Genomic DNA, 25,051 nt, shown 5'->3' on the forward strand with positions numbered 1-25,051 from the left:
ATAGAAAATTAAATTATAATGTATGAATAGTAAGTAAAACTACTTACAAAAAGAAATGTCTAATTAAAAAGTGCACATTGACAAATTAACATAAAATTATTCTATATTTTAAGTGTTGGTACTTGGTAGGTATATCGCCGATGTACATTGTGTAGGTGGCAAAGAGTATAATGTATAATAGGGCAGTAGGTGGTATTTTACTTTGCAAAGTAGCGTGTTGTTTTATTTTAACTGAGCATTTTGCTGAGCATTGACTTGGAATTTGGATACCTTGGTGCGCTCATAAATCCAAGTATCTACTTGTGGTATCTGCGACACAATAAAAAATACCTCGCTTGACTTCACAAAAAGAGTGAGTAGGTAAGAAGCTTGTAAGAAGTAGAAAATACGATGATCTTGGAATGTGACAGATTTAAAGGTGTATTAATTATATTTTTTATTTATCTCGTTCAAATTTCGAACTTTTGCAAGGGCAAACATATTTCTAAGAATATTTTATTTATCATAATTGATGACCTGCGGCTCATTACCATTTCGGAAGTTTATTTACCGAACATTCATAAATTGGCGGGAAACGGAGTAATTTTTCAAAATGCATTTGCTCAAGTAAGTGACAAATTAATATTTTTCATTTATGAACTTGCATAAAACTTGCGAATGAAAGATGTATATTGTGCTGTGATATTGTGGATTTATCTTGAAAAGTCTTATTCTTAAAATATAAAACCTAAACAATCTATTCATTCAATGCGATATTTTTTGTTCATATTTCAGCAGGCGCTATGCGCTCCAAGCAGAAATTCAATATTGACCGGACGGAGACCCGATTCATTACGCTTGTATGATTTTTACAGTTACTGGCGAGATAGCGTTGCGAATTTCTCAACGCTTCCACAAGTATTTAAGGAATCTGGATATGATACGTTTTCCTTTGGTAAAATATTTCACCCAGGAAAGAGTTCTAATTTTACTGATGATTACCCTTATAGCTGGTCTGTTCCTCCATATCATGCCCCTAGTGAGATTTACAAAGATTCAAAAGTTTGCAACGATTATAAGACTGGAAAATTGCGAAGTAATCTTATATGCCCTATAAATGTAACAACGCAACCAGGAAAAACATTACCGGATCTAGAAATTTTAAATAATGCTATTAATATCTTTAAAGAAAGGAATGCAACAAAGCCCATTTTTGTAGCCGTTGGATTTCACAAACCACATATACCATTGAGGTTTCCTACACAGTATTTAGGTATGTTCCGGTTTAACTACGAAAAAATATTTCGTATTTGTAGAAAAGTATGAAAATAAACTCCTTTTAATTTGTTACAAAACTTTATTATTTTATTATTTATTTTTTTAGACTTTTTTATAACTTATTAAATTTAAAAATATAGTTGATAGGTAAATCTTAATATTTTAACCTTACAGAAGATGTTCCAATAGAAAATGTAAGACCGCCGTCTTACCCATGGAAACCACAAGCTCTTCCAACAGTGTCTTGGCATCCTTGGCTAGACGTCCGTCGTAGGGACGACATAAAACGGCTTAATATATCCTTTCCTTATGGAACCATGCCCTTTGAGTGGACCTTGAGGATCAAACAGAGCTACTATGCCGCATCTTCTTATGTAGATGATTTGATTGGAAACTTATTGGCTAATGTCGATATGAGGAAAACTATCGTTGTATTGACGAGCGATCACGGTCAGTATAGCGCACAGAACATTTATTGTATACTCAGGGGAGTTATCGCGACCGGCAAAATTCTTGGCCAAAAAGAAGCGTGGTGGGGGAAGCTTGCGCATATAAAAATGTACTAAAACTTGATGCGCAAACTTTCCCCACCACGCTTCTTTTTGGCCAATAAGTATGCCGGGCGCTATAGTTGAATTTTCGTATGTTTTATAAACTAGAAGAACCTATTGGAAACATAAACAATGTCAATAAAACTTATTTTCAGGTTGGTCCTTGGGAGAAAATGGACTATGGGCAAAATACAGCAATTTCGATGTCGCGTTAAAAGTACCTCTTATATTCCATGTACCCGGCTTAAATCCAAGACATGTAGACAGCCCTGTGGAATTAATAGACATATTTCCAACTTTGATAGAATTGGCTGGTTTAAAAACTAGCATACCAAAGTGTGAAAATAGTAAAGAAACACAATGTTTCGAAGGCAAAAGTTTAATGCCGTATATGCGTGCTAAAGTAGAAGGAGATATGAAAAGAACAACCTATGCTTTAAGTCAATATCCTCGCCCGTCAGTACAACCTCAAACAAATTCTGACAAACCGCGCCTAAGAGATATAAAAATAATGGGGTATAGTATACGAACAAAAAGATACAGATACACAGAATGGATAGCGTTTAATAGTATTTTATTTACAAAAGATTGGAATACAACACTGGGTATAGAACTGTATGATCATGTCCTGGATCCTGAGGAATCTAATAACATTCACATGAAACATAAATATAAAGATATAAAGTCTAAGCTATCGAAATTGCTTAGGGCACAAAATAATAGGTAAGCATAACTTACATAAATATAGGAATAAATTCAAGTAAAACTTTTAAATGCTTGACTTATGGCTTATGCTAAAAAATACTCATTATTGTATGTAGGTATGTATATCTTAAATATTTACAATAAAATTTAAATATCGTAATATATTATAGTCATAATTTACATAGCTAATGGCAGGAAGTAAAGAACTTTTTAGTATATTGCACTAGTTTAACTATATTAAAGTCTTCACCCAAAAAATAATATTATTTCAATACTCGGAATGTCGCATCCGTTATGCCCAATTATATACGGAAAAAAGAAGCTGATGCTGTGTCTACACACTAATCTCTGCAACTGATTCTTTAAGATATGTTCGGAGTCTACTGTATCGCTAATTTGAAAACTCTGCCCAATAGGAGGCAGAGTTCAGAGTTTGCTTCGGACACTTTTTGAGTGTAATTTTGAGTCTAGTTGATTATTGTACGTCAATTACGATAGCAGAAGTTTTATTAGAAATTATCACATTTATTATTCTGGATGTGTATAAAGAACATTCAGCTAGCTCTCTCTCTCTCTCTTAATTTCATCGCTTCAATCTGGATAATTTTGTATGTTTCTGACGTAGAAGCTTTAGATTGTGTTTCAAATTAGGATACTATAGCTAGGCCTGTTTTTCAATTGAGAATTGATTTGATTAAGGTTTGAGAAAGCTTATGTCACATACAAATACAAGAAAATGTTTAAGCAGCATTTAAGTATGGTTACAGACATTCTTTACTTTCAAAAACTGGCTATATATTATGTATAAGCTCATGAGAATAACTTCCTTGTATTCTACATTGTATATTCTTTGGTGTAAAAATACATACAGATTACAGTAATTGTAATAAAATATGGACAATAAGAAAGCATATTGTGGAGTGGAAATATAGGTAATATTTTTCACTCTATGTACTAGACATGTTTGAAGCACTCCAAAATCAGTATTTCATAAAAATTCCTTATAACTTTCTGTTGTCAATTAATAATGCAATGTTGCAATCATATTAATACTATCTCCTGATATGCTTCTAACTACATTTACATCTAAATCTAATCATCAATAATAAATTTTGTGCTACATATATTCAAAATACCCAACATTCTAAACAGTCTTGTTTACACTAAACTTTTCTTTTCTTCGGGAATAATTTTTCTGGAGTTTTCTTCCATTTCAACTTGTTTAAACCTTGCATATAATGCAGTACTGGCTAATACAATTAAATTTGACGCCCACCAGAGAGAATTCTTTGTCTCATTGTACCATTGTGTTGCCATCACTGTTTGAGCACAGGCCTTTGCTGTGCCTGAGATGTTATGTGTTAATGGTGATGTTACCTGTAAAAATCTATACTTATAATAAATCTGTAGAGAGGCCAATTCTGTACATGAAATATATTTAAAAAAAAACTATGAAGGGGTGATAAGGGATCGCTACTGATGCCAAAAATGCAATCAGTAAAATTTTTGTCTGTCTGTCTGTCTGTCTGTCTGTCTGTCTGTATATTCGCTATAGAAACAGAAACTACACGACGGATTTTAACCAAATTTGGCACAATTATTCTTCATACTCCTGGGCAGGTTATAGTAAAAGAATCATGTAAATCGGTGTAGAAACACCAAAGTTATACATGAAATACGCTATAAGTGAATACAGAATCATGCCATAAGGATTATTTTTGTGTATCAGTTGCCGCGTTCGACGCGCTTCGCGGCGGGAGCTATAAAAAGGCGGCGGGTCTGCACCCGTTTCGCGTTGTCACGGCATCACGTGTGAACGGCTGAACCGATTTCGATAATTCTTTTCTATTATATTCCTTGAAGTACGAGGATGGTTCTTATGTAGAGAAAACGTAAATATGTTCCACGGGCGAAGCCGGGGCGGACCGCTAGTAATAAATAATTTTAAAGTAAGTCTGGTTAAATTCAATCAATATTTAACCCATTTTATTACTTATTCAAAAAATTTACTTTTTGTAAAAAATAATATCAATATTTGTACAAAATTAATTTACCTTAATTTGTAGGGATGTGAAATATCCAATTGCAAATCCACAAAAGCCACCAATGACCATTTGCATCCAAAAGTAGGAGCTGTGGTAATTTGGATAATTCCAAAGCACACTTAACTCCCCATTTAATACCATTAAGGGACAGAACAATATAATGGAGTAGGCATTATTGTAATATGACAGCAGCCAAATTTCTTGATTTACACTTGGCAACACTGACTTTGTAAATATGGAATAGAGGGAAAGCATTAAGGAGCCTACAACTCCATAAATTGTCCCAATTAATGAGAATGATCCTGTAACAAATATTATAATTTTAAATACACACAACATTATTCATTTTGTGTTTAGTAAAGAAACAACAATAAACAAGGATAAGAGCATGTATGCACAGTTTTTTAAATACTAGCTTACCGCTCGCGGCTTCGCCCGCTTTGTAAACTAAAACCTTCCTCTTGAATCACTCTATCTATTAAAAAATAAAAAAAACCGCATCAAAATCCATTGCGTAGTTTTAAAGATTTAAGCATACAAAGGGACATAGGGACAGAGAAAGCGACTTTGTTTTATACTATGTAGTGATAATCAATACCTAATAGCTCCTCCTGATCAACTCCAATATAAAATCCAAAGACAATAAATGCACAACACATTATACACCTTAAAGATGTTTTTTGTCTTAACAGCACCCAGCTGAATATAACATTAAATACTGTAGTCAAAGATCTTCCAATATAGTAGAAAGAAACACCAACATATTTTAAACATAGATTGTTGGTTGCTATCATCAGTGTGAACATTATTGATAGTGGTATTACCTGGAAAAATATAAAAAAAACATCAAATTGTAAACATAAAGATTTGTGGCATAAAGATTTGTGGCAAAAGCATTTTATTAAATCCTTACTTTCCAAACATTTTAATTATTGCGTTTTGTATCAATATACAATTGTACAATTATTAATAAGCTTTAAAACTTTTTATTAATAACCTTTAAAACTTTTTATTAATAACCTTTAAAACTTTTTTTGTACCAATGTACAAATAACTTTTAAAATATAAATACTTCCATAACAGTATTATTTATATCATACTATCTTAGATTACAAAATAAAAGACAGATGGAGCGTTGCCGAACTAAACCGAATAATTTATCGTCATTTCCATAAAGCTATGTGTGCTGTCATTTCGCCGTTGCACTGTACGTACACGGTGCTTCTGTGTGGGTGTTATGTTACCAGATATTGAAAATTTTCCCAAAATTTTCCCCGACTACGGAAGAAAGAGGGTTATGTTTTTCGAGTGTAGGTATGTATGTATAATATTTCTTTGACACGCCCTGCAGTATAAACTGTTGGATCGATTTTGAGTTGTGACTTATGAGGTGTCATTGCAATCATCTGAATTATGAAGGTAGCTGTGGTGGTAGTGACGTAGGCTACATAAATTATTAGCAGTCATGTTTTAATTTTTATTTTAATATAAATTCGGGTTTTTGATATTATTTTATAATATTGTAAAAATTATTTTATCACCTATCTACTAAAGTTATACATGGACAAAATAATTTTATTCAATTTTTATTAAATAAATTACATTAAAAAAAGTTCAAAACATATGAATGCGAATAGCGGTAGTTTTTAGTCGAGAATGCGGGACATTTTATTTTCATCATATCCATCATGTGAATTAAATCGCAAGCGAAAACGACGCTTTTTATAAAAGTAACAAAAAAATGTATAATGCTTTTTAAAATAATCTAATAATGACCATGAACTTTTATTGCACTATACAAATAATCACATTCACGATCGAAAAATCCAACAGCACTACCCCGAATATCTTTTAACCATTTTACCCCTAAAAATGGCAAATTCATTTTCAAAATACTGGCAGCATACGTTGAAGTTTTGAATTCCTTCGTATTTGTAAAATTATTATTTGTATACAAAATTAAATAAGCCAAATAATCTACAGAAAATCTGTAAAACGATGTTTTATCTTTTTATTTGTTTTCGGGAATAAGTTTTACAGCGTTTTAATATCACAAGACAGCATTTTTTTACTAAAATATCAAACCCCTTTTGACGTATTGCATGACACTAGAATCGCTATAGCACTAGCGGAGGAACGTATTCGTTTTTGATTTCGTATTTTCTTTGACAAGGGCGATGAATGATTGACATGCTCCATCTGTATTTTATTTTGTAATCTAAGCATACTATTATGTATTTTAAAACATTTTTATGTTCATTCAAATACAATAAACAAAGGTAAAACCAATTTATTACAATTACAAATTGGTCATCAAGATAAGATTTCCAAGTATTTAGAGATAACATGTGTAACAAATTGCTCAAATACCTTCCACATTATTTCAAGATTCCATGGTGTTCCTTTGGGAAATTTAAAAACACCTGGTATGCCACCAGTTTTACTGAGAGTAAAACATATTGTAAATGAAACTATGCATTGAAACCATGTTATAAATAAGGGTGCTTCTAGTGCCACGTCCTGACCACTGAGCAAACTTTTATTCACAAATACTGTGGCTATTGAAACAATCCTACAACCGAAAAAAAGCAATGAAAAATCCACAATATATTATGTAGGTATGTATAACATTTAGTAATGTAAAGTAAAACTGATGATCACTAATAAATTATCTAATTATCAATGAAACATAAAAAATATAATAATTATCTTACCAATAGCATGCAACAACTATAAATATTTTTATATATCTTGAACATAGATCTGTTTGGTCTTCCATATTTCTATGCTTATACATCTATGTTTTTTATTATAATTTCTATGTATTATCCCCTCGCTTCACTTGAATCTAATTTTAATTTAATACGGTACACCTATATCAACCATACACACATTACGAATGTTTCTATGTTTTCAATTTCTTCAATCAATCAATCAATTTTTTCGAAGGGTGGCAATTTTGTTTGAGTACAATTCTGCCAATGTCACGTTGGGAAGATAATACACGCTTGAGAAACTAACATTAATATACCGATGTCAATCAAAACGCAGATATACCTAAAACAAAAAGAGACAAACACAATATATAGATACACAACATAAAAATTAGTACTGTTAATTCAGACAGATAATAAATGATATGAGAGTTAATTAAAAACAAACGAAACAGGCTACTCAATATTGTTAATATATATTATATATTTATAGTAAATTAATCTAGGTGTAAATTATAATTTTAGTTTATTAGTTGTGATAAAGTTGGTAAGAATTTCAATTATAGGTGAGTTTAACATTGCTAAAAGAGTGTTCATGTTAGTGGGTCTAGGGATATCTGGAGGAAGGAAATCATACAGGGAAGGGGAGTGATTAGGACAGTTGAGGAAGATATGGTCTAATGTGCCCTCGTCTATGCCACATTCACATAGTGAGCTATCCCTTACCCGAATCTTAGCCAAATGGACAGGGGTACATGAATGACCAAGCCTTATTCGACAGATCACAGAAGTAACTGGCTTACTTACCTTTTTGAATTTTGAGAACCAAGGTTTGGATGGAATATCACCCTGGATTGAGGCATAAAACTTACCTTTCATTAATTGGGATGATTTCCAAGAGGCTTTCCATGATTCAGTTAGGCGCAGTTGAGCAAGCGATAAAAGATCTTGGGAATATACTAGATTGTGGGACTCAGATGCTATCCTGGAGGCAGTCTTGGCACACCAGTCTGCTGACTCATTGCCGAGGATACCACAATGACTGGGGATCCAGGTCAATGTCACACGAATATTTCTCTCATGACATTCAAATAGGAGTTCTTTTATTTTGAGGATAATAGGATGTTTAATTTTGGCTCGGAATAGGTTAGAACATAAAGAATTTAAGCAGCTTTGGGAGTCGGAGCAGATGATAGATTGATCCATGTCATGAGAGAGAATATATGAGACAGCTTCCAGGATAGCCAATGCCTCTCCCGTGTAAGAGGATGTCAGCGGTGGGCATTTGCGACATAGCATTATGGAGAATTTTGGGATCCAGACGGCGATTCCTACATTGTCAGTATTCGATAGCTTTGAGGCGTCCGTAAAAACAGTTGTCCAACCATGGAACTCCTCAGCTATGATTCGGTTGAAGTTCTCATTAGCACCAGGTCCTTTCTTAATACTGAAGCAATGGATATTAGGGCGAAAAACAATTGCCTGAAACGGGATAGTGAATAGGGGATTGCAGGTAATTTGATAAGAGGGAGAAGGGAGGTTTAAGAAATAGCAGAGTGAGTTTAATAGAGGATAGGAGCTGTTGTTTCCAACCAGGCTGTATAGTGTATGAAGTTTGGAGATAAGAGGATGGTCAGAGATTTGCAGGACTTTGCATAGGAATCTATCACAAAGATATTGTTTTCTTAGTTTGAGCGGGGGCTCTCCACATTCTACCTGTAGCGCATTAATCGCGGTGGACTTCATCGCACCTATGATAATGCGTAAACACTTAGCCTGGACCTTATCCCAACTCGTATTGCAAGATTTATTGCATGGTTCTAAAAGGAAAGAACCGTAGTCAAAATGACTCCGGACTATGGCGTTATACAAAATTTTTTGACAGAAAGGATGAGAACCCCAACTTACCCCTGATAGAGCACGCATTACATTAATGCCTTTTTCACACTTATCCATAACGTACTTCGAGTGAGATTTGCCTGATAATTTAGAATCTAAATGTATGCCTAAAAATTTAATGGAACTACTAGTGGGAAACGTTTCTGATTTATATGTTAGGTGCAGAGGAGGAATGTTCCTCTTACGAGAAAATATGATCGAAGAGCTTTTGGTGACTGAAAGAGAGAGGCCATGTTCATCCAACCATTGGTGGAGATAGAACAAAGCAGTGTTTAATCTCACTTCAGCCTCGTTGATGTTTGGGCAACTAACGTATAAAGCAATATCATCCGCGTATTGCAAGATTTCACAAAAATTTTGAACAGAACATTCTAAATCGTGGGTATACAAACTAAACAGAAGAGGGCTAAGGACAGATCCCTGTGGCAGACCTTTCCATACATACCTGGGAGCAGATAGAGAGTCCCCTTGACGTACGCAAATTGACCTGGACATAAAGAGGTTGCAAACGTAGCGTGTTATCCTCGCTGGAATACTCAGATTATGCATTTTCTGCCTGAGCACAGGAAGTAAGACGTTATCGTATGCTGAGTGAATGTCGAGAAAGGCTCCCACAAGGAACTGTCCCTTTTGGAGAGCTATCCGGATATCTGTTGTTAAAATAGCAACACTATCTAGTGTGCTCACCCCTTTTCTGAAGCCAAATTGGGTTTTGGGGAGTAAATTTTGATTTTCGACGAACCATTCTAAACGGTTTTTTATTAAAATCTCCATAACCTTCAATAAACAGGATGACAGTGCTATAGGCCTGTAAGAGTTGAAATCTGAAGGATCCTTTGCAGGTTTGAGGATGGGTATGATTATTTGGACTCGCCAGGGTTCAGGGATTAAACCGTAGGCAAAAAAGGAGTTAATTAAGTTTAGGTATAAAGATAGGATTTCTGGGGGCGAATTCTTAAGGAAGGAGTAGGGAATACCATCAATACCTGGAGTTGAATCAACAAGCCCAGATAAAGCACAGTATAGCTCGTCCATGGAGAAAGGAGCATCAAAGCAGTTACTGGAGGGGATAAAAGAAGGATTTGTGGGCAGAGAATCGAAACTGGGAGCCATTGGGGGAGCAAGTTTGTTCATGAAAGAATTTAGCCACTGGGATGTATCAGATGATGATATATTGTTGGGATTCAGTGAATTTCTAAATATTTTGACTTGTTTCCAAATAAGAGATAAGGGAGTTCTTGGTGAGAGAGATTGGCAGAACCTTGACCAACCTGTTCTCTTTTTTGAACTGAGTAGCCTTCTTGCTTCCGCAGAAATTTTTTTAAAGTTAATATAATTTTCATTTGACATGTTGGCTGTATATAATTTTTCAGCATCGGCTCTTTTACGGATTATTTCTGAACAATCTGCATCCCACCAAGGTGTTGAGGGTTTGTAATTATGCAAAGGTTTTAAGGGGATATGTTGTTCGGCACTAGAGATAAGGGAATCAACTAACCAGGAGTAGGTATTCAGAGCATTGTCCATGTCATTAATAAAAGGAGCGGAACTCATTTTCAAAACCAATGATTGAGAAAATTCGCTCCATTTGGCCTTGGATAATCTAAACCTAAGTAAGGGAGGAGGATTTGAGCTGGAAAAATGTTTGTTAATGGACAGAAGAATGGGATAGTGATCGCTGCCGCGTGAGTCAGGGAGGACAGTCCATGAACTTAGTAAAGATATAGAGGGGGAGCAGAGGGAAAGGTCTACAGCACTATTAGGGTTTTGAGAGGGAGTAACACGATGAGTGGGAGAGCCGGTATTAAGAATACAGAGGTTAAGGTCATCAATTAATTCCAGTAAGGACAAGGAGAAGGCATCTGTTTTGTTTGAGCCCCAGCACGAATGGTGGGCGTTGAAGTCTCCTAAAATAAGTATCGGGGCAGGGAGAGAGGAGAAGATATAATACAAATCTGGGATTAGGGAAGAGTTAGGATTTGAGATATAGAGGGATATAACAGTGAAGTCTAAGACTTTTGCTGCTACAGCATTAATGTCTTCATGATGGGATGGGATAGGGATTCTAGAGAAGGGGATGTTTCTTTTGACAAAAAGTGCAGATCCAGCGTATCCATCACTTCTGTCGTCGCGTAAACAAGAGTAGGTGGAAATATGAAAACGAGACTCTGGAATAAACCAGGTCTCCGATATAGCAATAATTAAAGGTTCATAATCATTAATTAATCGAATTAGTTCATGCTTTTTCGGCCGCAAGCTCCTGGCATTCCATTGTATTAAATTCAGTGGAGCCATTGTTTACTTGAACCGTTTCAAAAATTTTGCATAGCACAGATCTCACGTTGGACGGTAATTCAGTGTCATTGTACATTCTCAAGATGTCATAAACGAATGAAAGGCAAGATACAACCACATTGGAGTCGTTGTTAGATGAAGGAGAAGAGGAGGGAGAGGGGAGAGGAGAGATAGAAGAATGGGAGGAGGGGATAGCCCCAGATAAAGCACATCCATTGCCGAACACGGATTGAGGAGCCTGCGTTATCTCAGAGTGAGCGGCTTTGTCGTATGTTTTACCCAGAAGAGGGCGAGGGCGGGGAGCACGGAAGACAGTTTTTTTATAGGAAATGGTATTTGGTGTCATACTTGGGAAGGATGTTTCAGGGGCTTGGTCTCTGAAGGACGGAACGGACCGGGAAGCATCAGCATAGGACTTTTTGGAAGTCGAGAAACGGAGTGAAGCTTCCTGATAGGATATACTTTCCTCAGACATAACAGATTTAATATTCTTCTGCCGAATTTGTTCAGGGCATGAATTGTAAGATGCAAAGTGTGAGCCTGAGCAATTAATGCAATGTGCATCTGATTCCCTCACCTCACATTCATCACCGGGGTGGTCTTTTGAGCATTTGAAACATCGTGGCTTTGACCTACATTGGTTTTTAATGTGGCCAAACCTACAGCATTTCAGGCACTGGATTGTTGGCAGTCTATAAAGCTCTACTGTTAAGGATGATTTGTACAGGAAGACCCTGTCAGGAAGCTTCTGCCCTTGGAATGTTAGGACTAGGGAGTTTGTGGGGATCCATTCAGTGCTCTCTGTCGTACGATTTTTCCTATTTAACCTACGTGCTTTTAAGATATACCCAAAGCCCGCAGGGATTTCCAAATTGGCAGCAAATTCCTGCATAGAAATGTCAGTGGGCACTCCTCTCACAATGCCCATTCGAGAATAATTGTATAAGGGGATAATTGCACTAAGGTTGTGCTGTGCCAATATTGGATGACCAATAAATACATTGGCGTCTTCACCGCTTGAGAATTCAATAGCCACCCTATTGCGGCCGATTTTCTTGATGCCATCTCTACAAATATTTTTGATGCCGTTACTAACAAGTAGTTGACCGATTTTGATGGCACGGATCGAGGTGCCTGATGCAGGGTCATTTTCCATCTTACTGCAGTGAACAATGAATGGTCCCGAGTCAGTTGCAGAATACTGTCGAATAGGGCCTTCTAGAAGCGGATGCTTATATACGGTATCTATTGAAATGGAGTTAGGACAATCGATTAGCGAAGATTTCTTTGTTTTACTTCTAAAATCCTCACCGACATCCTGGTCAAGATGACGTTTTGGCCTTGGACGGGGCACATTATCGCTCATAGTCTCAGGAGGGGGAGGGGGATCAGGTGGATCAGGAGGTGATACCTCCATGACTTAAATAATATCAATTATCTATTAGAAATTAAAACAAACCTCACATAAACCGCCACCAACACACAAATATATCAGGTTTGATAGACTTAATATAGTAAAAATCAAGATTAAACTAAGAAATATGAAAATATAAACACTTTAAACACAAAGCACGTGTATACACTTACACCACCGCAGGCCGAAAAAAAACTTTCAATTTCTTTTTTGACATGTCTACTAAATTTGCAATGACATTTTTCAAAATCATTTTGATTGACGTATTATTGACGTATTGTAAGGTTTGACAGTGCTTGACTGTGACATTAATAACGTTTTCCCAAAGCAATGCGTCTAACGGAATGTACACCGACAAAAAATATTATTTAATGCAGAAAAACATGTCACTTATTTATACAATTTAGATTTCGTTGTATATATTATTTTTTTTTTTTCACTTTTTACACCACGTATAAGATGGCATTCCCAAATTTATCCTTAAAAGCGCAAAGATTCGTTTATTAGGGTTCCGTTATCCGTACCGAAACGGTAAAACGGGACCATATCACTGAGACTTCGTTGTCTGTCCAGGCTGTATCTCGTAAACCGTGATAGCTAGAAAGTTGAAATTTTCACAAATTATGTATTTCCGTTGCCGCTTTAACAACAAATCCTAAAAATTAAAATATATTTATATTAAGGGGGTTCCCCATAGTACGGAACCCTTCGTGATCGAATCCGACGCGCACTTGGCCGGTTTTTTTATTGTGTACGAATGTTTGCAAAAAAACAATATTTTTTTTATTTTTTACAAAGTAACATCCTAACTTTCAGTAATGTTAAAAGTATAACTAGCGGCAAATTTCTTTAGAGCGTGCCCGAATCTGCGCAAAAGAAAAAAATATGATAATATATTAGAATTAAATTCTCTACAACTTTTCTATTTCATATTTTTTTATAACTTGAACTGTTTTCGAGATTATCAATATTGAAGAGAAGTAAATTCACAATGTTAGTTGTGTACTCCTCCGAAAAGGCTGAACCAAGTCTCATAATATTTTTGTATGTCTATTGGGTTGGGTAGATCTGAAAATCGGCCAACATCTATTTTTCATTTAGGTGACAAGAGTACGGCATAACAACGTTTGCCCAACGTTTTGTTGGTTTGTTTGTCTTTCTTGCACATCGCGTCGTCTCGTAACACGGTCTAGCTCACAGAACAGTAAAGTAGATAGAAGTGTGATGTGGGCGTGGCCCACGTGTCACTTGTAAGGTAAGATCACCTAACTTGCTCTCAGTTGTGCGCAGAAAAATATTCGAGTCGGTTGTCAGCTGTCAAACCTTTTTTCCGTATTTATTCATTAATTAGGACGTGTTGTTCGGTATTAGAGTGCAAAAATGATAACAGACGAAATAATATCAGCAATGGAGGCATTTCATACCATCGGTAAGTCTTATTTTTATTTATTTTACATATAATATTTTATATTATATCTTCGCTTGTAATTTGTCAAAATTGTATACAAATATCTAGTCAAAATGAACCTTAATCCGTAAGAAATTAGTACTATTATAGATTGAACAGCAAACAAGAATTTCTGGAATATTATTGCAATAAACAAACGAATGTCGCTTTAGTGATGCTTGTGGCGCATATCGACAGTATCGATACTTTAGAAAAGACAAACATTATAAATATTAAATTTTATTTTATTTTTCCTTAGCTTTCATTTGTCCAATTTATTTACAGATTTCCCAAAGAGGCTAATTTAAAAGAGAAATGCATAAATGCAACGTGACGAGTTAACTGAATGCCGAACAGCACTAAGCAGTCTAACAAAGGCCACCGATACAGCAAACCTACGGCAGTTCCAAGATTTAAAATAATGCATATTTTCTGTTTGTATTTTGTAAATATAGATTAATACTATTCTATTCCGTTTTTTATTTAATAATAATAATATAAAAAGACGTACTTAGTAGTAATAAACATACTCCAAAATGTGACACATTATACTATACTCGTATAATAGAAAGAAAAAAAAAATACACAAAAAATATTTATTTGTGAATTATCGATATCTCGATATCGATAACAAGGCTGACATCCCTCAGGGCATAGCATCAGATAAATATCAAGTTAATGTCATTAATGTTGAGTGACACAAATTTCAACCTTATCTCTATGTGTTGAGGTTCAAAGTTATATCTATTGAAAACTAACGCCCTCTGTTGTGGAGTAGCTGAATGTTTTTTGAATTTGGAATTTCTGTGCAATGAGAAACAAAACAGCTAATATACCTAGAGATGTTATACTAAAATAAACCGTAACATGGTGCGTTAGGGTACATATTGAAATGCTGAATTTATAACCTAAGTCAGTTTTTACTCAAATTAAGCAGTCCAATCAAAGGCATAGTTTACTTGTAGTGTACTGTATAACTATCGGTTTAAATGTGTGGGTTTGGCGACACTGGTTTTCATACTAATTATGACATTAAAGCACTTCTATTTGTTTTTATTGTTCTGTGGTCTAGCTCTATGTTATGATTTTTATGTCTGTATTCATACGTATACGTAAAATCTCTATAATCCCATGGAAATTTCCTTGGACGGAACCAAGACGGAACGGACAAGGCTGGCGACGTTAAATTTCAATAGCCTAATTAATGAATTTCTTGAAATTTTTTTTTAATAAAAAATGAATAGAATTAAATGTGCTTTTTTACATCTGGAAACATTATTTAAATTTGTCTCCGCGACGGAACGAAGGCTGACGTCAGTAATAACTTGATTATTTTTTGTATGATTGAACAGTGATATCGTAATTTTTAAAATTTGTACACAAACAAAGTTGTGCTAGAGGCTGTGTGATAGACACGCGTAAATTAAAAATGTCGTCGTCTCCCGAAATTAAAAATGCGGAAAGCGAAAATACCGAAGTTTCTTCCAGTTTTTTAAGTGAATTACTAAGTCCGGTGAACTTGCTCTTGACTGTTATCATTATTGTATTAGTGTATAAAATATTTAGGAGCAAGTTTGGTAAATTATCTGCAGAGGAGCCGATGCCCGAGTTGCCTAAAATTCGAAAAGACATGACTGTTGCCGAATTACGTCAATATGATGGGACTCAACCCGATGGTAGAGTTTTAGTAGCAGTAAATGGATGGATTTTTGATGCCACGCGGGGACGCCGCTTCTATGGACCCGGTGAGTGCATCAGTTTTATTAATAGCTTGTCTTTTATGAGTCAGTGATTATGCATTCATGCGCGACCTGCATTAAACATCATCGTGTTATAGATATATCTGATTATAGAGTGCCGGAGTGCGGGAGTTGAAAATAAATATGCAAATAATTATATTATGTCATTCCATAATTCATTAAAAAAGTCGCATTTAAATTATTTTTATTTATATGTTCCAGGTGGTCCTTATGCAGCATTTGGTGGTAAAGATGCATCTCGAGGCCTGGCCACATTTTCCGTCACATCATCAGATAAGGAATATGACGACTTAAGTGATCTCAACTCAATGGAAATGGAATCAGTCAAAGAATGGGAGGCGCAGTTCAGAGGTAGGTTTGATAGTGAATAAAAGTTTGTTATAATGAAGGGTAGAAAATGTAATCTATTTATTCTTTTATATTCATAAATTATTCACTAATGATAATAATAATCAAATTAAAACTTGTATCAATCAATTACCACAAATATAATTTAAAAATTAAAATTAAAAAATAAAACTGAAGAAAAAATTTATTGATAATCCATACTCTATAATAAAATAAGTCAAAGAAATTATGTAATTATTGTTAATCTTATTCAGGCCAAATAAGTAATGCATAGAATTTTGTTATCACTGCAAACAGTTTATCATGAATACCAACAATTTAAAATTTTTATTTATATTTTTATCACAATCAGAGTATATAAGATAAATATATTTATTATCATAACCTATACTTATCCTTAACCATCAATAAATATTTGAATGTGTATATTATAATGTGAGTTTTGTTTACGTTTTGTTATTTTTAGTGTATATGACAAAGATGTTGTTGTTAAGGATATTTATAAGCGTGTTTAAAAGTTAATAATAGTTACATATTGATTCATAGAATGGTATAATTGTTTGAATCGTAAAAAATAATGTATATAAGTTTTAATAGCTCCAACAATCACATTCTATACATTTCTTAACATTTAATTAACTATCACTTTTTTAAATAAACAAAACAATTTATTTTTAACAAATCGGTTAAAAAGAATCCATTAAAAGTTAAAAACGCTATAAAACATGAATGAACCCTTATTGATTACAATACTAAGTTTCGAAATAAATTTCAAATGACAGTAAAAGCCAGTGATACTTAGTATGTATTTAGTGCAGCTATCAGCACTGGTTTATTTACATTGCACTATTAACCCAACCTATTAAAGCATATAAATTATATTTCTGTAACACTTGTGTGATTGTATTGAGTTCCTGAAAGATTTCCGTAATATGTGGCTACTTTAGTGTTTAACATTAGTAGTTTAACATTAATTGTAACAGCATTCATGTTATATATTTTTTATCAAACATATCTATATTTCATTTTCTTTGATGTAATTAGTGTTACTAATATGTTATGAAAACATATTAATACTCAAAATTAGGCTCTGACACAATAAGGAGTACCTATACTATTTTTATTTTTAATATATCAAGCTGCAGCAATAATTTTTTTTAATATCTTCATGCTATTACATCATAACAGAAAGAGCAATTTTACACAAGAAGAAGGAAGTCATAACACCACTTTATATGACAATCAACATGTTTTTACAGTCCCGGCAATTTAATTTTATTAGGTATCATATGATATATCGAATATTTTTTGCAGTTGCATAATAAATATTTATTATGCAACTGCAAAAAATATTCGACACCTCACCTTGAAATTATTCATGTTATCAGGATATAAGAGTAAATATTTATGTATGCATGTTTGTAATAATATCTTGACACTGCATTATTGTTGCACATAATATATGAATGATTATTTGATTTGATAATGACCATGGATCATCATGATTTGTCCCACTTATAGCTTACAGTGTCAAATTGTAAGTTTAACAGGTGTATTAAAAGGATAGACAGGCTACACTACACTGATAATATTCTATTTCAAAACGGCAATGGCCCTTTAAAGTTTAAAGATCTCGCTCTTGCACTCTCACGCAAATAATAGTTAAAATCTCGCTCAGTCGCGAGTCAGGCAATTATCTGATTTTTGCATTGCATCTTTGAACAATATATATCTATAACTTAAAAACATATTTTTTTTTAATGTTTTAATATAAAAATATACGCATTTGTGTTTATATCAAAACGATATTGTTTGCAGTTGAAAGCGTTCATTATAATCCATTCCCTTAAGATATTCGAATTATATAGAGAGACTGTGTTTTCGCCAAGGCCAAGGTGACCATTTTTATAATTTTTCTAAATGGGAAATTAAAGATACTTAACATTAAAATAAAACCACGAGAACTATACTTATTAACCTTTATTTTTTCGAAGCACACGTCGTTGAATATAATTATAATGTCGACACCTAAAGGTCGTACCAATTTATATAAATTAAACAGCCACTGTTCTATATATGACACAATGGCACGTATTGAACAATTAATGTTCTTTTCCTTTTTAAATAAGTTTTTATTTTATTTTTCCTTTTTTTTATTTTACTAGAAAGTACACATTTTAAAAGTAAAATGTGAGAGAATTAATTTTACAAACAAAATTACAATTATTTTTTATAATAGGAATACCGTATGTTTATTCTGGCTATTATCTGTTTATTTATACTGGGACCACGTAATGCACATAAAAATGATACAGAATATGATATCTATGGGCTAGTATAATATTTAGTGAGCATTGAGTGAAGAATGTCTTTCAAACGTTCGATAAATTATTTTCTTATAGCACGTTGGTAAATCCTTATTAGATTAAACCACCACCTCCTACGGCTTCGCTTTCGTGGATTATAAATAAGTTTGGAAAATCAAAATAAAAAAAGAATATTGAATGTACAGAAATGATCAGGTAACTGTTTTATTAAATGCGTAGATGATCATTAAAATTTTTGTCATTTCAGAAAAGTACGACCTCGTCGGGCGGTTGCTGAAGCCGGGCGAGGAACCCGCGAACTATTCAGACGAAGAAACGGAAGAAACCGAAGTATCGACAAACAACCCCGAACAGAAAAAGGAACAATAAACTGCATACTTGACGAAAATCATTCATCACATTGACCGATGTGTCAAAAAGTTAGGTCGATCGATATGTAAATCGCTTTTTTTATCATTTTTGAGCACAATAATCCTTTTGTCCCGCTTTATCATTGTTTAACAAACTATATTTATTAAATCTTACTTCAATATCCGTGCTCATAGATTCTAAAATATCCTAACTTTTTGATTTATCGTTCAAATAACAGAACGCTTAATAATTCTACTAATGGTTACTGAGGACTTAAGTTGCGCACAAATTTTTTGTTCATCATAAACTGAAATTTTAGCAAAACAATTTACTTGGCTACCAAGTAAAAAAATCGCAAACTGTCGACATATTTTCTCACCGAGACTTCATTCAGTTCAAAACAACTATAATTAGTAATCATTAAGTCGGTTACGAATATCGTGTGATTGCTAACTGCCACTAATTATAAGTGTGGGAGATTTTTTCACAATGATTTTTTCTCGAGGTTTATATATTAAAAAATATATGTATTCATGACGCATAAGTAACAATTATGATAAATGCGAAACAATATAAATCTGTAGTGTTATGTAACCTCAGGCCTCAGTGACCAACGCAGGCTCGTCGGCTTCGCGCTACATAACTCGAGACCTACTTATCTTATTCTGAAACTGTTGCTTTTTACATATTTTTGAAGGTTATATGTAGTTTATATTGTTGTATATTTACAGTTTTGTGAATCGAAAGACTGAGTGATGGCGAAATAAAGTTGATAACGTTAAGGGACATTAGCCTAACACATTCCCCCGATCCCTTGTTATGAAATTGCGTTTCAACTTTTATTGTTGTGGATCGAGAAGTGGGATTTGGATTGTTTTGATGAAGTGAATAGAAACTAAAATCGCTAGCTTATAATTTCTAGCTACTAATATTAAAAATATATAGAATATCAAATGTGTATTTCTATGTTTTCAATGTCCAAAGCAAACCGATTTCGCGATCTAGAACATAGCCACAATGTTTTGTTATATTATTATGTGCATTTATTGCGAATTTTAGGTTTATTTATTGGATCAAAATTGTCTTTATTACCAAATTCATACATTTGACTTTATCTTATTCGTTTCTCTTTGACCTTTGGTACTTAAACATGGTAACATTGAAATCAAGTGTTGCAAACTTAAAAATGAAATGTGCATAATAAATTTTAATGTCTAATGTTTGTAATTATAATAAATTTTGAATAAAGCATGTTGCCAGTAGTGTGTTATGTTGTTTTGATATTGTTTTAACAGTCGATATGTTTTTGGCTATTAATTTTATATGTGAACATTATATGAACACAATTATGTTTAGATAAAAGAGTGAGTGCCATCTTCTGTTCACGGAAAAAAATATATTTAGACACATTAAAACAGATATATTATCCTAACTATATTTTGTCTAGTGTGTCTGTGTGTATTTTTTTTACTATTCAACATTATTTATCCAACAATAGGACGCCGCTCTTTTCACTTTTTTTACTATGGAGACAATGAAATTAAGTTAAATCATTTAAGTTCACTGTAGCATTCTATTAACTGTTATATTTATTAATTTGCCTTTTTTGTGACTAAATTAGTTTAAAGTGCGTTAAGTTATGAATTGGTTGAGGTTTGTAATCGTAAGTGTGGAATAAGCTTTGGAAGATTAAGCGCTATTCATCATAATGCTTTAATTTATTTGTGACTTTCATTTTCGCCTATTTTATTGTAAAATTATATAAAAAATCAAAACTATAAAATTACATAAACGTTGCCTAAACATCGCTTATTGTTGAGATGTTAAATGGTGTGAATGATATGCTATTGAAATGTTAACAGATGAATAAAATATATGTAATGTTTATTTTAACATTGTCACAAAAATATAGTGTCTTTTTCACATAATGTGTTTTATTTTTGTGTCATCATTAATAGTTAATACCTACCTTTACCACACGATCCATTTTCCTATTATGGTAATCTTCTATACCAATTCAATTGCTTCCTGTAAAAGAAAATTCTTGAAAATGAGTAGGTACCTATTTACAATTTTGGGGTTTTGGTTATCCACCAAAGTTGATAAGACTACAATATCAGTGTATTATAATATTATTTAGCTCATTTCCATCTTTTGGTCATCTTACTATTTATATAACTGCCACACTCGGATCAATAAAAACTTTATAGGTTTGTGGCACCAATTATTTTTTCTTCTTTCCGAGTGGCACATCACGAATAGGCATTAATATAAATAGAAATGTGTTCGGTTTGTCCTTGCTTCGCTATGCAATCTGTATATGAGCAACAGATTCACTCGATTTTATTGCGCATGAGAAAATTTTCTATCAATGTTAATGAAATCTAAATAATATTTACTATTATTACACAGGAAAGCTTCTATTATTACTATCATGTGCAAGGGAACACTTTATATTTATGAAAGAGTAAAATCAGATACTACTGGATTTTTAGATATTATTTCTCTTAACTCTTTGAATCTTTTGAATTTACCCGAATTGCTCCGCTCATTAGCGTGATGATGTAGCCCTCCTTGATAAATGTTCTATCTAAACAGTAAAATAATCGGATCAATTGGATCCGTAGTTCCTAAGATTAGCGCATTCAACTAAACAAACTCTTCAGCTATTATTATTGGTATACATATAGTTTTTATTAGTATACATGTAGTGATGATGTCTTTACGCTGCACTGCGACATCGCGCCTTTGTAATAAGTAATAACATCACGCACGTGCGCGTGCAAGCTCGGTCGGTTGTTTTATTGTATTTTAACTTATAGCAGCATTAGTGTCTAAAAATTTTTAGACGTTACCTAGTATAAGATATAACTAACTGTTCTACTTTGTAGGTAATATGGTAAAGATCCATACATTTTTTTTGTCAGACAGATTTGATGGTAGCTGCTTGTATTCAAAACATGTTATATTTTCCATAATTGAAAGTGATGAGAGTAGTCAGTAAAAATAATGCCGAATTCACGCTTTGTCTTTTAATCTTTATTATTTAATATCGCAACATTAACTAACACATGGTAAGGAATAAAACTACTCACAAGTTTTCATACAACTTATTTAAACTATTGGTGTCTGAATTTATTTATTTTATTTTGGTTTGTTATTAAAACCTTGAGTATATTTGTCTATGTTAAAACTCAACATGATAAAGTAGGTATATAATATATTTCAACATCACAGTTTAGACATTAGCTTGCAGTAATACGGTATTTTTTCGGCGTTTGTTCCGAACTTCGCCACCTGTGCTGTTGTCGCACCTTGTGATATTTTTCGAATCGTGTATTTTTACTAGATTTCCACCCGCGTTTTCAAAGAATAACCGCATAGTTCCGGTTGCTGTGGGATTTCTGGGATAATAATAATAGTTTAAAAAAACTAAAAAACACGCTTTTAGGTCGGTTTTCTATAAAAAGCGTGTTTTTTATTTTTTTTTAACTATTATTTATTTTATCAAATTAGTGTATTGTCATCGGTCCTCAATAAATCTACAAAGTTTGAACGAAATCTGGCCGTTTAAAGTGGGTCAAAATCGCGCCCAAAGAAGTCGGTTACAAACATACAGGTGAAGCTAATATAAAGCGTGTAAAAAGTAGCCTGTCTTATTCTGTGTCTTCAGCTACAGACCAAATTTCATTGTATTCGGTTCAGTAGTTTTTACGTGAAAGAATAATAAACATCCATCCATCCATCCTCACAAACTTTCGCCAGTAGGATGTAATTTTTAAAATTTATTGCTTTAAACTATAGGTATATAAAGTATAACACATGCGTCCAGTGTTTTTTGCAAATTCTATTTTATATTCAATTTTCTCAGATAATTTGTTCAGTTGAACAATTTACAGTAAATACGGAGATTTTTTAGCCCCTCTGACAGTATAATCCAACGACCAAAAAATCGCCGCATTTCTGTTCTTTTTATGCCATTGGTGAAATGATAATTTAAGTACTAAGTACAAGTTAAAGTGATGTTAAGTATTTAAGAACCAAGTTTTATTACTTTTTTGAGACTCAGCAATTAGTGCAATAATTTTGTTTAGTGTGATTTTTGTAATTGAAAAATATGCAGTAATTATCGTAAAGAATTCAAACAGTTTCAATGAATTAAGGCTTTATGGAAAGTAACTTGATGTTGGTGTCAAATCAAATCAGATATGTTTATTTGCTTGTATATGGTTAAGGTTTTACAAAATATTTTTTCTCATATATACTGCCATTTTAAATGGCGTACAATTTTTTTTACAAATTTGGATGCAGTAGATGTCTATAATATTATTTTGGATACAGCTACTCTCATTGTCGTTAATTATTTAAAAAATGATAGAATATAATAATTTCCATAATTTGATAGCTGTTATTATCACTTTTCATCGGAGTAGACAGGGGTAAAAACTAAAACAACCGTGTATAATATCACATAATTATATTATAAAATGATTTAATTACAATAAACAGAATAAGTATCATAATGTACCTACAGTACGAACAACTTACAATTACGTAAAAGCGGACAGGATGTACTCGTTTCATATTTACATTTTGTACATTGAGCGCTCGATTCGTTCATCGTAATACCAATACTAACACGTCCTTCGCGACGATATCAATAAATAAGGGGGATGGGGGGTAGGGGGGGTAGGGGGTGGGCGGGTCGGCGGGGCGCTAGGCTATATGGTACAGCCCGCCGGCCGCGGCGCTATGTACACTACAACTGCTCCACGAACTTGGTGAGCTGGTCCTGCGGCGTCATGGGCGGCAGCTGGTCGTCGGGCGGGTGCGGGGCGGGCGGCGCGGGCGACTGGCGCAGCAGCAGCAGCTCGGAGGGCGTGGGCGGGCGCGGCGCCGGCGTGGCGGGCGGCGAGCGCTGCACCGCGCCCGGGAAGTAGCGCGCCGCCAGCCGCGGCGCCGCGCCCGCGTACGCGCCGCGCATGCCCATGGCGCCGCCCGCCGCGCCCACGCCCACGCCGCCCACCGCGCCCTGCGGCTTGAACCACGCGTTGCCGCCGCCCGCCATGCCGCCCAGCCCCACGGACGACACGCCGCCCACGCCTCCCACGCCGCCGACGTTCGACACTCCGCCGACCTGACGATACAATTTTTTATTACTCATCATTTGAACAAAATACATGTAAAATAAAATGTCATACAAAATTTTGACACTTGAAATATGACAGACAGCACTTATGTGACAACATTTACTATGGACATTAAAGTTATACTGTTTAGTCCTCTCTGAAGTTGCTTAAAACACTGTGATATAGAAAAAAAATTGTTATGTCAACATTCAATTTTGCCTGTGATAGCCATACTAAACATGATTTCGTACATTGTTAATGTATAACTACATTTAAAATAATGAAGTCTTTGTCTATATTTTGATCTTTAATCCCACTCGCATCTCACTTCAGAACGGACTAGCAGTTTGAAAAATACTGTAACATTATTCAAAGCACGAATATAAATTATTGCGACTAATACTCACTTGTCCCTGTTGTGGGATCATCTGGTGCATCTGCTGCAGCCGCTGCTGCTGCGGCTGCATCATGTGCTGCAGCTGCTGCGGCTGCTGCACGCCGCCCAGCGCCACGTGCCCGCCCACGCCGCCCACGCCGCTCACGGAGCTCACACCTCCGCTCGCTTGTTGTTGGTTCTGGGCGTTCTACAAGACAAACGCATAACATTTTATAACACATCAGATAAATCGACAGTAAAAAGTTATTTTATGAATTTGCTAGACATCAATATACAAAAAATACATGTGGATGATCTTGTTTTACAATTTCTTTGTATTTGATCATTAAAAACTACAAGATACACAATCCTATACACATCATCCAAACAGTCATATATATAGTCTGAACGTGTTAAAGTAAAATCAATATTT

The 25,051-nt window shown here is 34.2% G+C and overlaps 5 protein-coding genes across 11 annotated transcripts in view; 2 read left to right on the plus strand and 3 right to left on the minus strand.

Moving 5' to 3' along the window:
• The first annotated feature begins 170 nt into the window (after positions 1–170).
• On the plus strand, positions 171–2,535 carry Ids (iduronate 2-sulfatase). 2 transcript variants are annotated; one of them, XM_089703938.1, is made up of 4 exons: positions 171–606; positions 775–1,252; positions 1,432–1,707; positions 1,964–2,535. In XM_089703938.1, the coding sequence occupies exons 1-4, from the start codon at positions 391–393 to the stop codon at positions 2,533–2,535; spliced, it is 1,542 nt and encodes a 513-aa protein (XP_089560064.1). In that variant the 5' UTR covers positions 171–390. The 2 variants fall into 2 exon arrangements, with proteins under 2 accessions (XP_089560064.1, XP_089560066.1); XM_089703940.1 differs by having other exon boundaries at positions 1,435–1,707.
• Positions 2,394–7,475, minus strand: nac (GDP-fucose transporter nac). The gene is made up of 5 exons (XM_089703942.1): positions 7,273–7,475; positions 6,929–7,130; positions 5,157–5,382; positions 4,568–4,860; positions 2,394–3,890 (listed from the first exon to the last, which is right to left on the minus strand). Exons 1-5 carry the CDS (start codon positions 7,353–7,355, stop codon positions 3,672–3,674), a joined length of 1,023 nt encoding a protein of 340 aa, XP_089560068.1. The 5' UTR covers positions 7,356–7,475; the 3' UTR covers positions 2,394–3,671.
• A 152-nt stretch (positions 7,476–7,627) lies between these two features.
• LOC149482482 (uncharacterized) lies at positions 7,628–12,890 on the minus strand. The gene has a single exon (XM_089703941.1). It carries the CDS (start codon positions 12,881–12,883, stop codon positions 11,408–11,410), a length of 1,476 nt encoding a protein of 491 aa, XP_089560067.1. The 5' UTR covers positions 12,884–12,890; the 3' UTR covers positions 7,628–11,407.
• Positions 12,891–15,609: 2,719 nt separating this feature from the next.
• On the plus strand, positions 15,610–21,041 carry MSBP (membrane steroid binding protein). Its single transcript, XM_089703943.1, has 3 exons — positions 15,610–16,072; positions 16,289–16,438; positions 19,010–21,041. Exons 1-3 carry the CDS (start codon positions 15,757–15,759, stop codon positions 19,129–19,131), a joined length of 588 nt encoding a protein of 195 aa, XP_089560069.1. The 5' UTR covers positions 15,610–15,756; the 3' UTR covers positions 19,132–21,041.
• A 3,639-nt stretch (positions 21,042–24,680) lies between these two features.
• Positions 24,681–25,051, minus strand: part of LOC149482484 (CREB-binding protein-like) — a 44,863-nt gene continuing 44,492 nt past the window's right edge. For all 6 annotated transcript variants that reach the window (XM_089704049.1, XM_089704050.1, XM_089704051.1 and 3 more), the window contains one exon: positions 24,681–24,826. The gene's annotated coding sequence lies outside the window, so the exon portion shown is untranslated. The remainder of the gene's footprint in view (positions 24,827–25,051) is intronic.

Source organism: Colias philodice, chromosome 15 (genome assembly GCF_061535455.1).
Source record: "Colias philodice isolate Cphi_HAF_F1 chromosome 15, ilColPhil1 Martin Lab GWU primary, whole genome shotgun sequence".
Lineage (NCBI taxonomy): Eukaryota > Metazoa > Arthropoda > Insecta > Lepidoptera > Pieridae > Colias > Colias philodice.

Bases quoted from the DNA above. Each gene is read 5' to 3' on its own strand.
- nac (XM_089703942.1), bottom strand. From the start codon at position 7,355: ATGTATAAGCATAGAAATATGGAAGACCAAACAGATCTATGTTCAAGA. The intron at 7,131-7,272 runs GTAAGATAATTA...TTTCGGTTGTAG, and splicing joins ATAGTTGTTGCATGCTATTG to GATTGTTTCAATAGCCACAG. The intron at 3,891-4,567 runs GTAAATTAATTT...AGATTTTTACAG, and splicing joins TCACATCCCTACAAATTAAG to GTAACATCACCATTAACACA.
- LOC149482482 (XM_089703941.1), bottom strand. From the start codon at position 12,883: ATGGAGGTATCACCTCCTGATCCACCTGATCCCCCTCCCCCTCCTGAG.
- MSBP (XM_089703943.1), top strand. From the start codon at position 15,757: ATGTCGTCGTCTCCCGAAATTAAAAATGCGGAAAGCGAAAATACCGAA. The intron at 16,073-16,288 runs GTGAGTGCATCA...TATATGTTCCAG, and splicing joins ACGCCGCTTCTATGGACCCG to GTGGTCCTTATGCAGCATTT. The intron at 16,439-19,009 runs GTAGGTTTGATA...TTGTCATTTCAG, and splicing joins ATGGGAGGCGCAGTTCAGAG to AAAAGTACGACCTCGTCGGG.
- Ids (XM_089703938.1), top strand. From the start codon at position 391: ATGATCTTGGAATGTGACAGATTTAAAGGTGTATTAATTATATTTTTT. The intron at 607-774 runs GTAAGTGACAAA...TTCATATTTCAG, and splicing joins TTCAAAATGCATTTGCTCAA to CAGGCGCTATGCGCTCCAAG. The intron at 1,708-1,963 runs GTCAGTATAGCG...ACTTATTTTCAG, and splicing joins TGTATTGACGAGCGATCACG to GTTGGTCCTTGGGAGAAAAT.